This window comes from Cavia porcellus, unplaced genomic scaffold, assembly GCF_034190915.1.
Source record: "Cavia porcellus strain 051 isolate PalLab524CR breed Dunkin Hartley unplaced genomic scaffold, mCavPor4.1 scaffold_2, whole genome shotgun sequence".
Classification (NCBI taxonomy): domain Eukaryota; kingdom Metazoa; phylum Chordata; class Mammalia; order Rodentia; family Caviidae; genus Cavia; species Cavia porcellus.
Window position 1 is genome coordinate 35,839,144 of NW_026947485.1, and position 16,143 is coordinate 35,855,286.

The following is a 16,143-nucleotide window of genomic DNA, read 5'->3' on the forward strand; positions in this document are numbered from 1 at the left end:
ACAGAAATCAGGAAGGGCCCATGTACACATGCTTGTACCAGTATGCTGAACAAACACAAGTATGTTCCTTGGAGAACCTTTCCACAGGAGATGACATGAGATCAGCAAGGGTACAGTGGAGCACTAACCTGAGCTGCATTGATAGTAAGAGTATGACAGGTTCTGTGATATGCTGTTAAATGTGTATGTAACATCTTCTCATTGAGCACTTTCCAAAGAAGACTTACGACCTTGACAGTGATTATGTCACATCACATAGCCCTCAAGAGAATGAGAGGTGCCAGTGCTGGCAACACATAGTAATTTAAGAGTTACTCTGTAGGTCTTGCAAGGCATCCTAGGACGTTCTCTTGAGTAGCCTTCTGATAACTACAAAATTGCTTTGTCTCACCCTTGAAGAGGAAACAATTAGATATACAACCACGGAAAGAGCAGAGAGATCTCAGGTGTGTGATAATAGAAATCTGAGAGGTAAGTAGAGAAGAGTGCTGTTTTGGCCCAGGAAGAAGAACTACAGACATGGATTTCAGACTTCTTACTGGAATTATTAGAAGAGTAACAATGAAGAAAATTAATGCCTTATTTTTAGAATAAATGGCAAGTCTAAGTATGAAACAATTATGGATAGAAAAAGATCAGTACTGTTTAAGATTAGCTTTCTTGTAATACTGCTAAAACCAAAGACGTAAATAATTTTTTAAAAATATTACATGTATCCACACTAAGACCGTAAGTCATTATAGATAGGTGGTTATTAAATAAAGAAGAAAAGGTTCTTTCCGGTAGTCACTTGCTTATAGAATGTATGTTTGTGTATATGTGTATGTATGCACGAGTCCTTATCACTAACAAGCATTTATTGAAAGTGCATTTGCATCTTTGTTTTCGTATTTCTTGGACCTCTGTCTATATCGAGACAAGTAAATCTCTCTCTTAAAGCAGTCAGAATAAACTTTTATGAGTAGAGAAAATTATGAGTTAAAGCTTGAAGTGTCAGAAATAGCTAGGGAAATTAAAAGGAAATGAATCATAGCTAATTCAGAAACTAAATATGAAGAGTAGTTAGTAACTTCAGAGAAATATGGGGCTTTTGAAACTCACTAGAAAAATCTCATTCTAAAAATAAAAAGTCCTATATAGTAATCCAGTGACATCGCAGTACTTTACTAATTATACATTTGTTTATGTGGTATTTAAAAAAATTAATGTCTCTCTTCCCCATCACTCCATAAACTCCATAGAGGCAAGACATGTCTCTCTTTGCTCATCAGCATATTCCAAGTTCCTGGCCTGGGGTCTGGCATAAACCTTGATTACTTGGGGAATGAAGAGATAACAAATAAAAAGAAACTTAGAATGCCAGAGCTTTTGCTGTAGTAGTTTATTTAAATTCACTAAATGAAGAAACTGAGGCATAAGATAATTTAGCTAAGGTTTTCCCTGTGTAGTGGCAAGACTGTCAATGATCAGGATTCCTGCTTTAATTAGAAACTATAAGTCAAGGGGAAAAAAACTGAGATCTAATTAGTGAAGTTTCTGAAGCTCCTGGAATAAAACTAGAAGTGGCAGAAAAAGCTCTGAATAGCTTTGTTTCTTTTATGAGAAATAGTAAAGATGGAAAGAAAGGGTAATTACAAAAGCAGTTTATTAATTTTGCCAATGTACCCAGGAGACAATAAGATTTTCATGAAATGTAGCTTTTTACAGATGGTAAGGTTTGATGCTAGAGTTAAATATGGTTGTGAAAAGTTTTTAATTTGCCCTGTTCTTTGTTTAAAAAGGAGAGTGGTAGGAGAAACGGAAATTTCTGACAAGTAGATTAAATGCAATGAAAGGAGACAGATTCTCATAGTATGTGATTGTGTTTGATTTTATTGAAGTTACTCACAGTCTCAGAAAGGCAAACATCTCTGAGCTTAAAGAGGGCCTATTGCTCATTAGTTGGACTCTATATGTCAAAAAATAGGCTTAAGTTAGATAAACATCTATTTTTCTCTTACTTAATAAAAGTTTAGAAATGAACCACTTAGGAAGGGATGGTGTTTTCAGTGTCATGAGAATTCAGGTACCTGTTGTTCCACTTCCCTACTCTGAACATGGAATTCTAAGGTCCACTTGTGTTCCAAAATGGCTGCTGGAGTTTTGGCCATCATGTCTGCATTGCAAACTGAAAAAAAAAAGAAAACCAGCAGGCTGAAAAGCGGACACATCCAACCCACAGTACACAGGCTGCATGCAGTTGGTAGTGTGGCCCCGGGAGAGCATAGCTTTTAACATTGTCATATGATTTTTAGTCGTACTGTTCATGACTCTCTTGCATGGTCCTCAAGTACAGACTGTAAGGAATGAGAATGCTATGGGGAAAAGGATGCAGTACTAACTCACAGTCAATGGAAGCAAACCTGTATGTATCAGATATTGCATATACTCATGTGAGTCAGCAAGTAAAAATGCAGTGATTCTCATTAGTGATATTACAACTGTCCACATACAAACATTTGTTGTAAATCAGCAGACATGTAAGTTTTCTTAATTATTAAACTTTTTTATTTCATAAGATAATTTAATAGGTTGGAACACAGGAAGAAAGAAGCTTGGTTATTTGTGTACATTAGCTATATTGTATATTTTATGTGTGGTCCAAAGCAATTCTTCTTCACTCAGTGTGGCACAGGCAAGCCAAATGATTGGACATCCATGCTGTAGAGATTCCCATCCAGCTGGTTCACCTCCCTTTAAGCCATCTCTCTCAAAGTCCAAACAGTTCTGTTCATACCTAAGTCTAACTGGAAGCAAACTTGGAATTTTGAGTTGGTTGATCTCATATCCAGCTTAAAGCCAGGCTTTAAGGAAGTCTATCTAAGGAAGAAGGAGCAATGTTAACTGATAGTTTCTCCCAACCCCCATGGGAGTACCTACATCTGTCTTTATTGTAGAATATGGTCGGATTTTTGAGTTGAAACAAATCACTAAGATTTGTTACTGATCATTAGTGATACAGATTTGAAAATGATAGGACTGAGAAAAGCCAAGATATAAATATGAATATTCACAGTTATTAGCAGAAATTTATGGGTACTCAAAATAAATATGTACCTTTGAGCTCAGCACTTAAACAATGCTGGATTTTAGAGATGCAGTTTAAGTCCATCTACTCAGTGATCGTTTTTCAGGTTCATGCATAGTTATGTAGGTAAATCAGTGGAAAATCAGGCTGTTTAGATTACCTACAGAGCCACTGGATGTTGGCAGGAATGATAATGTGATTGAGAACCTCTGCCTTCTACAAGGAAAAACCAGGCTATTTGCCAACCACTGAACTTACATTGTTCTATTGATAGAACCACATCTCATTTTAGATGTTGAAAGTGAGGCTGTTTAAATAATTCAAACAATTCCTTGTACACCTTTTAGACACAGAATACTGGATCTGATATGCCATGAAGCTGAACCAGTGTTGGTAGTTTGCAGAGTTATTTATTTTTTTCTCTTGTCCTGTGTATAGCATTCCCCTGAGCAGGGGCCAGAAAACAATGAAAGAGAGTCAAGAGACGGTGGAATCAAAACTATGAGTTTAAAAAGTTTTAGTAATAAAAGGTTCTTCAAGGTACCAGATATGCTACTTAAGGGACCCTTTTCTTACTGAGAATTTCCAATTCCACTGTTCTGCCTACCAGTAACAGATTTCATAATGTACCAGGACGTAGGAAGGCAAAACTCAAACATCCTGTTAGGCTTTCCAGGAGGAAGTTTTTTTCAGGAGAAATAATAAAACCACTACACAAACAAACTAGATAAATCTGGACCACTGGTAACCTTTTTTTTCCCCCCTAATTTGTAGCTTTTAAAATGGTAGTAAAAATATATAGTTATTGCTGAGTCAGTCTCTTGATTTTGTGTAATTCTTGTAAAAAGACAAGATTATTGATGGAACAAGAACTCTTTTTTTAGTTACCTGATACCAATGAGTAAATGACTATTTCAGGATTTCCATGCCTAGAGTTTTGTCTGAACTGCAGTTAATGCAGTATTAAACTAGAGTCCTAAATACTTGTTTTCACTTTATGAAATATATCTGCATCTAGTTGATTATGTTTTATAACATGGCTCCTGTGTTGTTACCAAAAAATATATACAAGTAAGACTATTGTAAACATAGCTAATCAACAAAGAAATACTTTTTTGGCATCACTATTTGTACACCATAGACTTTTGAATTGGCTAGTCATACACAGTGACCCTTGTATTTGAGTGGACTACTGTAAGGGGAGAGACCTATATTGGTAACAGTAGTTATACATCCAGATCAACTTATAAAGAGAGCTGAGCATTCAGCCAGTCTCCCCACAGCCAAGATCAGACTTCTTCCATCTGTATACCATTCACTCTGCTAAATGTCAGTGGAACTGCATAATCTTTGAGTGGAGAGAAGAGTGCTATCTCCTCTAAGAAACAGCCTCAGGCTATGAAAATTTAAATTATACCTGGCTCTAGGGTGTTACCTAGTTATGCCTTGGTCTTCATATGAAGCGTTTTGTAAATGAACTGCCAAGAGCTAATTAACAGTTTTTTCTTGTGACCTTTATTATTGTGTTCTTTACTTATGTGCTACATGTGTGATCATAGTGGTTACAAGAGAGCAGAAATAAGATTTAGAATCTGAGAAAATATTGCAAGGACACGCTGCATATGCGTTTTTTCTTTTGATCTAATTTAGAGCTTAAAAACAGATACTTTTCAAATCTAGCAATAATGTGAGTCTGTGCATGTGCATTTTAATATATATTTCTAAAAAGGAGACATCCTGAAAATGGAAAATGGCAGTGGATCACACGTTCAAATCTTGGATCACAGCCAGCCCAAGGAAACTTGGGTATGATTCCCCACTGTTTTTGATTCCCTTTTCCTTGCCACACTTACAAAACTTTCTTCTTAGATATCAGATGGGTAAATTCCCCACCCTCACCCCACATTGCAGCTTGAAGGAGATTGGCAGGAAATACTGGAATACTTGCATGCAATATCAGCCACATTGTTTTGGGCTTGATTGTGTGCTGTCACCTCAACTCTCCTGACAGGTATAATAAATTGGCTCAGTAAACACCCATTGCAAATTCCTTCATCACTTTCTTTACTTTAGAAGTGAAAACCAAAATATGTAATTTTCCATTTTCTTTTGCAACCAGGATTTTGTATGATATGTAATTCTGGCTGAAAAGCTCTTAATGCAGATTTCTGGAGGTTTTTCTCTCTGCTTGTTACCATTCCCCTTCCTTAAAGCTTGGACATTGTAACTGGAGATACAGTAGTTGACTTGAGACCATGAAGACAAAAGCTAAATGTTAAGAGAGACTGGCAAGAAAGAGAGAAAAGAGCCTAATTATTTGGTGATGTACTTCAGCAGCTACATCCACTTTAGGTTTCCAACCTCTAACCTTCAAATCACTTGAAAAAAATAAATAAATGCCTTACGAGTTTGGGTTGCTGTTTGCAGCTTTAACTTCTGTCCTGATTTACATAAGATAAAAAAATTGAAGTAGAGTTTAGAATTAGTGGTCTCATTCTAACATATTGCAGTAAGTTTGTGTGTGTTATATTTTTCTGAGTGCTCTTAATATTGAATATAACAAGATGCCAGCCCCTGGAAAGCTTACACGTTGTTTGGGGAAGACACCTTGGAAACCATGTTGGTACAGAGTGGTAAGTGCTGTGATTAAAGTCTGTATTCTTTATGAAAATGCAGAGAAATAGTGAGAATCTGCTGTGTTTTTGTATAACAAACTATCCTAAACTACTTGGCTTAAATCAGCTAACATATATTCATTCACCTCTTGATTCCACGGGTATCTAGTTTGGGCTCTTGTCAGGTGAGGCACATCTGGGCTAGGTTGGACGAGGCTTGGCTAGGCTGGGCTCAGTCATGCTGATTTGGCTAAGGTTTAGCTAGTCCAACATGTCTAGGTTAGGATAGCTTGTAGTCTTTGTAGTCCAGCAGGCCATCCTGGGGTTATTGACATGGTTACCTGGGCAGGGTTCCAAGGAGAGGCCCAGCTTTAGAACTAGTACATTGTCACTTGTGTCACATTCTGTTGGCCAGAGAAAATCACAAGCAGGGTATAGACTGAGGAATGCTGAAGTATACTCCACCTTTTCAGGCTGACCAGCCCAGGCCATGAATGAGAAAAGAATAAAGGATAATGGCCTTTTTTTGCAATCTACCACAGCACTCTCAAGATCCTGGAAGCAACCATTTTCTTAAAATGATTTCACCTCAGTACATAAAAAAGATTTCTGGTTAATACATTAGAGTTTTCTTCAGCCTATAAAGAAGGATAAACTTGAGGCATTTCTAGGTAAATGGATGTACCTTGAGACTGTCTTGTTATGTGAAATAAATTGAACATGTGTAAATATCACATTGTCTCTCTGATATGAGAAACTGAAAGTATAAATAAGAACCAAGTTGTATAATAGATATTGTGAAACAGGTAAAAATTGTTAAAAGGGAAAGGAACTGGGGAGGGGAAAGAAGGAAGGAGAAAAACAAAAAAGATAAAATGGAAACAAAGCTTTGTAAATAGGGGAAGAGAGGTTGAAGGGAGGGGAGGAGAATGGCGGGGGCAGGGAAGAGGTATCAAGATATGTCATGTGCAGTTACAAATTCCCTATGATGAATGTGATCAATATGTGCATCTAAATTGTACCAATAAACCTAATTTTCAAAAAATAAAAAAATGATTTCATCTCACATTTAAAATATTCCAGATAATAGCATGTTGTTTTTTATTAGCACTTAAAAAGTGATACCGTCAGTCATCAGTTTTGGAATCATTTTCCAGTATTTTTTTCTCCAGTCAACTTTTTCTCTTCGTGTCATTTAAACATTAGTTTAAAAATAATCCATAAGAAAGTGTTGCTTTGAAAACAGAAGTTACATATCAGAATGTGTAGAATTGAAATAGTGGTTGGATTTTTCTCAGATGAGTTTAGGGAGTTCTGTTTCCCCAAGATCTCCCATGATTAGAGTTACTTGAACTTACTGAATTATGAATGTTTCTTGGAGATTTACAATGCATAGAAAGAATTTAAGCTGAAAGAAGTCTTGGTGTTAAAAGTACTTCTGCTGTTTAATTTAGTTAATTGGATTTCATTGGTGATGAGATCAAAAGTTACTGATTTGATTTCTATATGGACTAGTTAATTCCATAGCCATTAACACTCTGAACAGCAGACCAGCCATTGTCATCAGGTTTCCCATTCACCTTAAGGAACAGAAAGATTAGCAATGTAAGTAGTGATGCTTGATTTCATACATGAAGAGACTTCTGACCATTAGAAGTCTTAATTTTTAAAATGGCTTTTTAAAAACTGCGTAATCCCAGATACTATTCATAGAATTTTTCATGTATTGTCTTATTTAATATCCAAAGAATCTTAATAGGCAATTGTTGGTACCATCACCATTTTACAATCGTGAGGCAACTATTGAGGATTAAGTAGCTTGTTCTTTTCCCCAAAGGTAGAGCCACACTCTGGCAGTCTGGTTTCTTAATCACCATGCCATACCTCTAAGAATTGTATTGCTAAGTGCAGCATGCTGTGACAACATATTCATGTTTTAAATGAAACATATTAAAAGTTTTATACAATGGAGCAATCTCCTCACTCAGTTTGCTGGTTGTGTTTCTAGTAATTGGTCCCTAGTGCCTCAGTATGATAGATGTTTTATACAGACAATAAAAATGCCTGTTACTTCCAGTGATTCCTTGTCCTCTACTACAAGTGACAGGAACATTTCCCAAATATAGAGAATTATATTGTTATTTTGGAGATAATTCACCTTGTAGGAACTCATTTAACTTGATAAAGAAAGACAGCCTGTATCATATTTTTGATAGTACTAAAATAGCTAAAGGATGCTATCTTTCTGTTTTGAATTTATGAGATCAGAGAAAAGCTTGATGGGAAAGATGTTTTATGTTTATATCAATAAAAGTTTCTGTCTTAAAGGAATAAATTAATAAATCAGACCTTTAATATTTGATTTAAATCACATTTAACTGCCAGCAAATGCATACTACATCAGGCAAGCTATGTCAAGATATTTTCCTGTTGTTGATGGGTAAGAAACTACAGAATAACCATAAGTGGAGACATTTTAATTTTAGGTTGTAGAATTCTTTGCATATAGAATCGATAACCTTTCATAGAAAGTAAGACTTACTCGTTGAAAGGCCATATTTCAAGGTCATGAACATCTTTCTCTGTGTCTTAATCTCTTTCTCTTTAGTGAGACACAATACCCAATACTTGCAAATTAAAAAAGGAGTTTTATTTTGGGTCACAGTCCATAGAGGTTTCAGTCCATAGTCTACTGGCTCCAAGGCAGAAGAGCATGGCAGAAGGGCATGGCAGCAGGAGGCAGACAGGGACAGCAAGGGACGAGAATGGGAGATACACTCTTCCAAGCCATGTCCCCAGTAACCCACTACTTCCAACTGGGCTTCATCTCTCGTTCATTTGTTTTGTTTTGTTTTTTGGTACCGGGGATCAAACTCATGACCTTGCTCTTGCCAGGCAGGCGCTTATGCCACTGAGCTAAACCCCTGGCCTAGGGCTTCATCTCTCAATGTCACATTTAGCTTTAAATGCTTGCATGATTCAGTCACCTCTGCAAAGCCCCACTAATCAGTGCATGGCATTTTGGGGATTAGGAGGACCTCCACATATAAACCATAAGACTTCATCTGTTCTTTTTAGCTCTTTTTTTTAGTATCATTTTACAAAATTTTCTCCTTCTCCCCATGCAATATGAGGACTTGGTGTGTCAGCCAAATTTGAAGGGCATATATGCACATAACCATTAGAAACACAGACTTTATGTATTTGAGCCAAGTTTAGATAATATAATCAAACACAATATAAGTATATACTTATACTTGATATAAGTATGTACTACTGGAAATTATAGGGTTATAAGAATAATACAATTTAATAGCTTTAAAGTAACAACAGTCTACAGCTCTTAAACGAGATAACTGCATGCACAACCCACTACTGTCTAAAGTCAATGCAGATAAACAAAAGCTACCCTTCTGAAAATTTTTGTACTTTTCTTTTTTTCCTTGTTAGTCAGTATGCAAAACCAGAGTTCTGATGATTTGTGATTTCTGAACACTATTGGCAAAATCACTAGTGATTTGTGAACAATATTGGCAAAATCACTAATTTGTAACACTTTTATAAAGATTATAACTATATTTAATTATACAGAGTGGGTTTTTTCTTTCTTTCTTTCTTTCTTTTTTTTTTTTTTTTTTTTTTTTTTGGTTGGTACTGGGGATTGAAATCACAACCTTGTGCTTGCCAGGCAGGCACTTACACCACTGAGCTAAATCCCCAGCCCTAGAGAGCCCTATTTCTAATCATTCTTCAAAAACATTATTTTTCAGTTTGAATGGCAATCTAAATAGTGTATTATTGTTTTTTTCTAAAACCCCAGTCAATTGCACATTTAATATGTATTCAGAGACACCTGAGATTTTTGTTCAAAGTGCAGCTTCTTGGTCCCATCTCCAGTGATGAAAGGTGTGATTCAGGACTCCACAGGTTACCTAACCCTATAAGAAAGAAACTCTGAAGCAGGTAATACCCAGGCCTTTGCCCAAGGGCTCACAAAATAATAGGGTAAGAGTTGGGGCTGTTTCCTAAAGTCCTCCATGAGGAGCTCAGGCAACCCCCAAGAGAACTTCTGACACCATTAACTATTTCCTCTCCTTTTGCTTCATGCAGGCACTAGTCTGCCTCATCCACACCACAGGTCTATTCTTCTGTAGCTCTTTACTTACTCTCTTTTTCCACTCTTCTTTTTACCTCCTAATCATCCTATTTTCTAATCAGACTTTGGAGAATTTATATTTTCCTAAGAAGAGCTATCCAGTCTTTGAAGATTTCATTTCAGAAGACTTTTCCTATGTTGCTGCATAGACTTCATAATTGAATAAAAGAAGGAATGAAGGTTGTCATTTTTATTAATAAAGTCTTAAGTGTGCAACATCACTTAAAAATAAATACACCATGAGAACACCAGAGAAACACAGAAATTTGCTTTAGACATTAATGCATACACAAAAATAATGGGCAAAATTTTGAGAAGAAACAGGTATTTCTATAACCTCCAAGTATTTCCCACATGAGATCTTTTATAAAAGGAAAAATACTAGCTTTGTTGTGGAGAAACCTTGCAGATACTACTTTAATCAAGTGATCAAGGTCAACATCAGTGAGAAAATGTATCCACAAAACATAGCTCCCAAAGTCAGGCACAGACTTCCAAACATGCATGACCTGAGCCTAATCACAAGACAAGTCCAAACTTCCAGACATCTACAAAACACCTGACTAGTATTCTTCACAAGTGTCAAGGTCAGAAAAGAGGCTAAGGATCTATTTCAGGAGAGGAGACTGAGGAGCCATGAAAATTAAATGTTACATAAGAGACCAAGACTGGATCTTAACACAGAAAGAGAGAACATTGGTGGGAAAAGACAAATTCTGTACATCAGTTAATAGCAGTAATTTGAATTACTAGTTACTAGTGTTATAACATTGTTAAGTTACTACTTTGGATTGACATGAACAAGAGCTAGGTGATATATGGGAACCTGGTTTAATTTTTTTGTCCCCTTAAGTCTTAAAATTATTTCACATGGGAAAGCTGAATAAAATGTTACGTTTGTTTTAGTATTGTGTTCACATGTAGTCATGAATACATAAAATCTCCATTGGCCAACCTCTTGAGCATGTATCTATCCCAAATATACTTTCATAGTCTAATCAGACCAAATAATTTGTTAACTAGCCCTTTGTGGGCAGTGGTGGGTAACACAATTTTTGTGTGTATTATAAAATATTTAAAACCAAAGTAACAGCTAGTTGCATGCCCATACTTCATTTTAAGGAATGTACATAGAAATACAGTAAATCTCCCATGTTCCCTTCCTTCATGGTGTCTTGTTCCTTTTGTCCTCTTTACTGAACTCTTGCCTCTTGGCTTTAAACAATGGAATTTGTTATTTAGTATTCTTGTTTATTTTACCAAACTTTCTGAATTCTAACTTACCGTATCTTTTTAACTTTTTTTATTGTTTCGTATGTATAGGTCAGCTCATTCTTTTTCTCTCTTGTGTAGATTTCCACTGTATGACTACCAATATCATATGGTGAAAAATCTATGACGGTTTTATTCTTCATTTGGAATGAAAAGTTTTCATTTTGAGAAATGGTTTTTGAGACCAGAGGAGATCTCTGTTCTTTCTGAACTTCAGTAACACCATCTACAATTTTTAACTTGGTACTTGTGGCCTTGTTTTATTTCTTTCATATCAAATGAAAAATGTCCTGGAAGTCTAAAAGGGACATTATTGGCTAATATGGATCTAATTATGTCAAATGAAGAAGTAAATACTTACTTAAATGAATTAAACGATAACTACTTAAATAACTAGATTGTATTTCGTTTTTTTTGTTTTTTGTTTTTTGTTTTTTTCTGTTGGTGTTTGTATGGTATTGTTGTTTTATTTTTGTTACAAGATTATGCAATGTGGTAAACTGGTCACTGAGGTGGAAATCTGGAATCTAAATAAAGCATAGAATTTAAATTTGACATTACTTGCTAAATTTGCAGGGAACATAGGTCCTGGGAAATTTTGGTGTCATTAGTAATAATTTTACCTGCATTTGGCATTATGAAAAAGAGAGGTACTTGGTAATTTATTTTATGTCAGAATTCTTGCTTTGTATATTATTCTTTTTGCAATACTTTCTGTTTACTTCTGATCATTTCAAATTTGTACTGAGTGCAATGCCCAGATTAGTCATTTTCCAAATTATTTATTTGGATGTTGATCTTACTCTGCAAAAACACTTAAGAGATTGATTTCTAGCACAGCTTTGGTAGAGATTAGCAGGGCTAATGTTATTGCCCATATTTTCTGAGTTAAGAATACTGGAAAGCAAGCTGGAGGAATTTGAAATACTTACTCAAGGTTGCAGAACAGAACCAGGAGCCAGGTCTTTCAAAAGCCCAATCCTGTCCAGATGTTACACTTTCAGTGCTTAAAATAAGTGAAAGTATTAATCAAGATGTTATTGCTTTGCCAGCATTTTAATGGGTAATTCCCTAACAAAGTGTCCACTTGAGAGTAAATCAGAGTAATTTGGGAGCTTCTTATCATTGTTAGTGTTAGATTAGTAATTGCCTCTTTTGCTGCCCACTTTATGAGAAAGGTTCAAAGAAAACCTTCACCAAACGTTATGGGAACAAATTGCCATGGCTTGCGTGTATTTTGAAGGAAAGAAAATCTTGCAGGTTAAAACACTTAGGGAGATGTGACTTAACTGAAAGTAAAAATATCTGAGAGGACAAACAACTTTTTGATAGCTTTAGACTTACAGATAAATTAAAATCTCTCAGGGTATAGCCTACAGCAGTTGATCACTCAAATTGCAATTTTTAAAAATGTAGAAGCAGTACACTTATAATATTGTCTTTATGTCAGAAATGCACCTTTGTGCTTGGAAATGATAAAAAATTACAATCGATCCTTACAACTGTTCTGTTCATCTTTATTGATCAGGTGCAAGGAAGATAAATCGTAGCCCAAATAAGGTTATAGTAAATGTTAGTATCGTAGGGACTACAGGTTGATAGAAAGCCATTCATCATCTCAAATGGTGACCTGTCCGTGGCTCCAGCCACCCTGACTCTGCTGTCTAATCACATACCTATTGATTTTATCTGCATCCTAGAAACCTAGATGTGACTGTCATTGGGCAGCTCATATTGTTAAATGCAAAGGGGTCACTGATTTGAAGAGAATTTCATTTTCATTTTCTCATCAACCAATAGTGATTTATTAAAAAATAAACTACCTCAAGTCATGCATGTGAAACCTGAGTGATTAGGGAATAAAGACACCCGATAGACCACTGAATTGTGCTGCGATCTTTTGTACTGTTATGTATTTTGTAGCATATTTCATTGAGTGAGGGCTCATGGGTTCATATAGGCATTCATATAGTACGAATGGCTTCAAAGTAGCTAATCAGAATAAATAAGTTTAATTTTGCTGCCCTAAGAAAGGTATTATATTGTCATTTCAACTTGGTTTATGTTACTTATATGTTCATGTAGTAGTATAAACATTTTTTGTATTAAATTACCAAAACTTGCCACTTTGTTCTTACCGATTAATTTATTACAAATTTTGATTTTTCTTTGATCTTGTGGAGGTAATAGAACAACTTCTGTTCCTTACAGGATTTTGCGAACAAAAATATTATGTAAAACATATCCTTCTTGCAATACTGATCTAATAGGCAAATGTTAGTGCATATAAATTTCATTGCTAGATCTTAAGCATTGCAGTGGCAGATTGCAGATAGCATAAATCCAAATAAAAAGTTTTGAATTTTCTCAGGGTCAAATAATGGTGAATCATAACTATGAAAGTTTGTAACTACGATGTATATGTCAGCAATGGTGCTGTAATTTAAGTGAATAATTTCACATAAATTTCTATAAATATCATGTCACTATACAAGAAAAATTCCTACTGTGTGAGTGATTGAAAATGTATGAAATTGCAATTGTTCCATGCTGTTTATCTTTTTGCCTAATGAAAACTTTATCAATCTTTACCTACAGAGCTCTGAGTTCTACAAAGTTACCACTGAGCAGTATCAGAAAGCTGCTGAAGAAGTGGAAGCAAAGTTCAAGTAAGTTTTTAATACTGTTATAATTATTCTTTTTTGGTTGGTTTTTTTTTTTTTTTTTTTTTCCTTTTTCTCGGTACTGGGGATTGAACTCACGACCACCTGCTTGCAAGGCAGGTGCTTATGCCGCTGAGCTAAATCCCTAGCCCAATTAGATTATTCTTAAACAAATGAAAGCCCTGTTTTGTTGCTTTTTGAGCAGAAGGTAGATTGTTATGGGATACTTGGAAGTGTTTTAGAATGGCTGAAATAGGACCATGTTATCCACTGTTCTGAACTCAGATAAAACAAAAGGGCATTTTATGAAAGCTTACTGCAACTGTTTTTGAACAAGGGAAAATTGAAAGCAATAGTAATAGAATTTTCATTTGAAATAATACATACGTGCCCTTGTTTATGTAGGTGATGTTAAATTGCTACCTCTATTACTGGACACTATTCACTTTTGAATAGTGAAATGATGCACTTGTCCAAATTTAGATACCACCTTACATGTATTTAAATTATTTTTATTTCTTCACACATGCCTTGAAAGCATTTAAATCATAGAATTTACCTTGCCCTTGATTATGAAAGTGATGTTAAATTGCTACCTCTATTATTCCTTGAATTGTTTAAATGAATGTTCTGTGATTGATGGATCAAAGTGTCTGTAACCCATAGCCTTATACGTTCTCTTCACTGCCAGTTCTCATGTGAGGTTAGAGGACATCATTCACAATTTTCTTGAGTATATAAATGATTTCATTGTATAAACCCTGTTAGTGGCACATGTGCAAATTAGTACTGCTAAAGAAGAGAAGGTGTTGTGACAGGTTTGTTTGAAAGATTGCATTGGGCTCTGACCTCCTTCCTTGTACATGTTTATAAGCATTTGGTAAAATGATTAAACCGTAAGGTAAAGTTATTAGTTTCTGCTACAGTGCAATTTGTGTGGTAATGGATATTAGTATTAGTTTAATGTTGATTAAAGAGGTTTTTTAAAAGGTGTTTTGAATTCTGATTAAACAGATAAAGATCTTTAGGCTTTTTTAAATGATCAGTTTTAGAGGCAGTAGAGAAATATGCTAAGAGTGCTCTAAAAGTTAATGTTAGATCTTAAGAATTTAAAGAATTGGTTTTACCTTGGATATTAAAACATATCCTGAATGAATATATATTTTAAATTGTATATTTTCCCTATAAACTGTTTTTGTTATTGTTCTTGTTTTTTTGTACTGGGGATCAAACTCATGACCTTGTGCTTGTCAGGCAGCTGCTTGTGCCACTGAGCTGAACCCCTGGCCTCCTGTAAACCCTTTTGTCTTTGTACTAGGAGAGCCTTTGACTTGCACTATATCTTTATTATACTGGTAACTATGAAAACAAGTATAATTTAAGATATGTCAGAGATCACTTTAAACTACAAGGGCCTGAGGCTTAAAGGAATATTGAATAGGTTGAAGATATTTGGGAGAAAAATGATGCTCTCTAGTTAGATGATAACTTTAGGTAAGATCAGTAGTATAACATTAGGAGATTATTGCAAGATAAACAAGGATAGGTCAGCAGGGTAATTAGGTGGTAGGCTGGAAAGTTGGTCTTCATTTAACAGGATGTTATTAGTCAGCGTTTGACCAGGTGAGCACCCTGATCTCTGTGCTCCTGCAGTAATAGTAATCTGACAGTAGATGTGAGGTTTGATTAGAAGTATGGTAAACAACCAGAAGTACAAGAAAAGAGGCCCCCTCAAGTGAAAAAAAAAAGGTTAGTATAAAATTGTTATTGAAAGATTGGTGTTTTCTCTATGTATTTGTTTGCCAAGACTGCATAATACCACAGGCTTGGTGACTTAAATAACGAATTTATTTTCTCACAGTTCTGGAGGTTGAAGGTCTGAGACACAGGCATTGGCAGGGTTGGATTCTTGTGAGGCCACTCTCCCTGGTCTGTAAATGGCTGTCTTTGCTCTGTGTGTCTTCCTTCTGTGCATTTCTTTGTCCTGACCTAAAAAGATAATAACAATGATAACAGTCATATTGGACCACAGCCTACTTTAATGAATCATTTTAAGTTAATTACCTCTTTAAAAGACTAACAACTGTTCAAATTCAGTTATATTTTGAGATACTGGGCATAAGCACATAAATGGGGGTGAGGGTGAGAAATTCAGCCCATAATGTTTGGATAGAAGGGACAAAAGAATCAAAAATAAGAGTTTAGAAGATTGAAAAATTGGTGGAAGTAGGATGTTACAGATACAGAAGTGTGCTGTTAGTGGAGGAAAATCTTCCTTGAAGTCATACCCAGCTGCTGTGTCATGTCAGTGGAGAACAGGAGACTATATGAAGCACAAAAAAACATTCTGGTGACTTTCTACAAAGCAAC

The 16,143-nt window shown here is 35.4% G+C and overlaps 1 protein-coding gene across 3 annotated transcripts in view; it reads left to right on the forward strand.

The window, feature by feature from the left end:
- The window catches only part of Chchd3 (coiled-coil-helix-coiled-coil-helix domain containing 3), a 269,090-nt gene that overhangs the window by 193,929 nt on the left and 59,018 nt on the right, over positions 1-16,143 (forward strand). For all 3 annotated transcript variants that reach the window (XM_063240579.1, XM_063240587.1, XM_013150504.3), the window contains one exon: positions 13,709-13,779. In XM_063240579.1, coding sequence (XP_063096649.1) covers positions 13,709-13,779 — 71 coding nt within the window. The remainder of the gene's footprint in view (positions 1-13,708; positions 13,780-16,143) is intronic.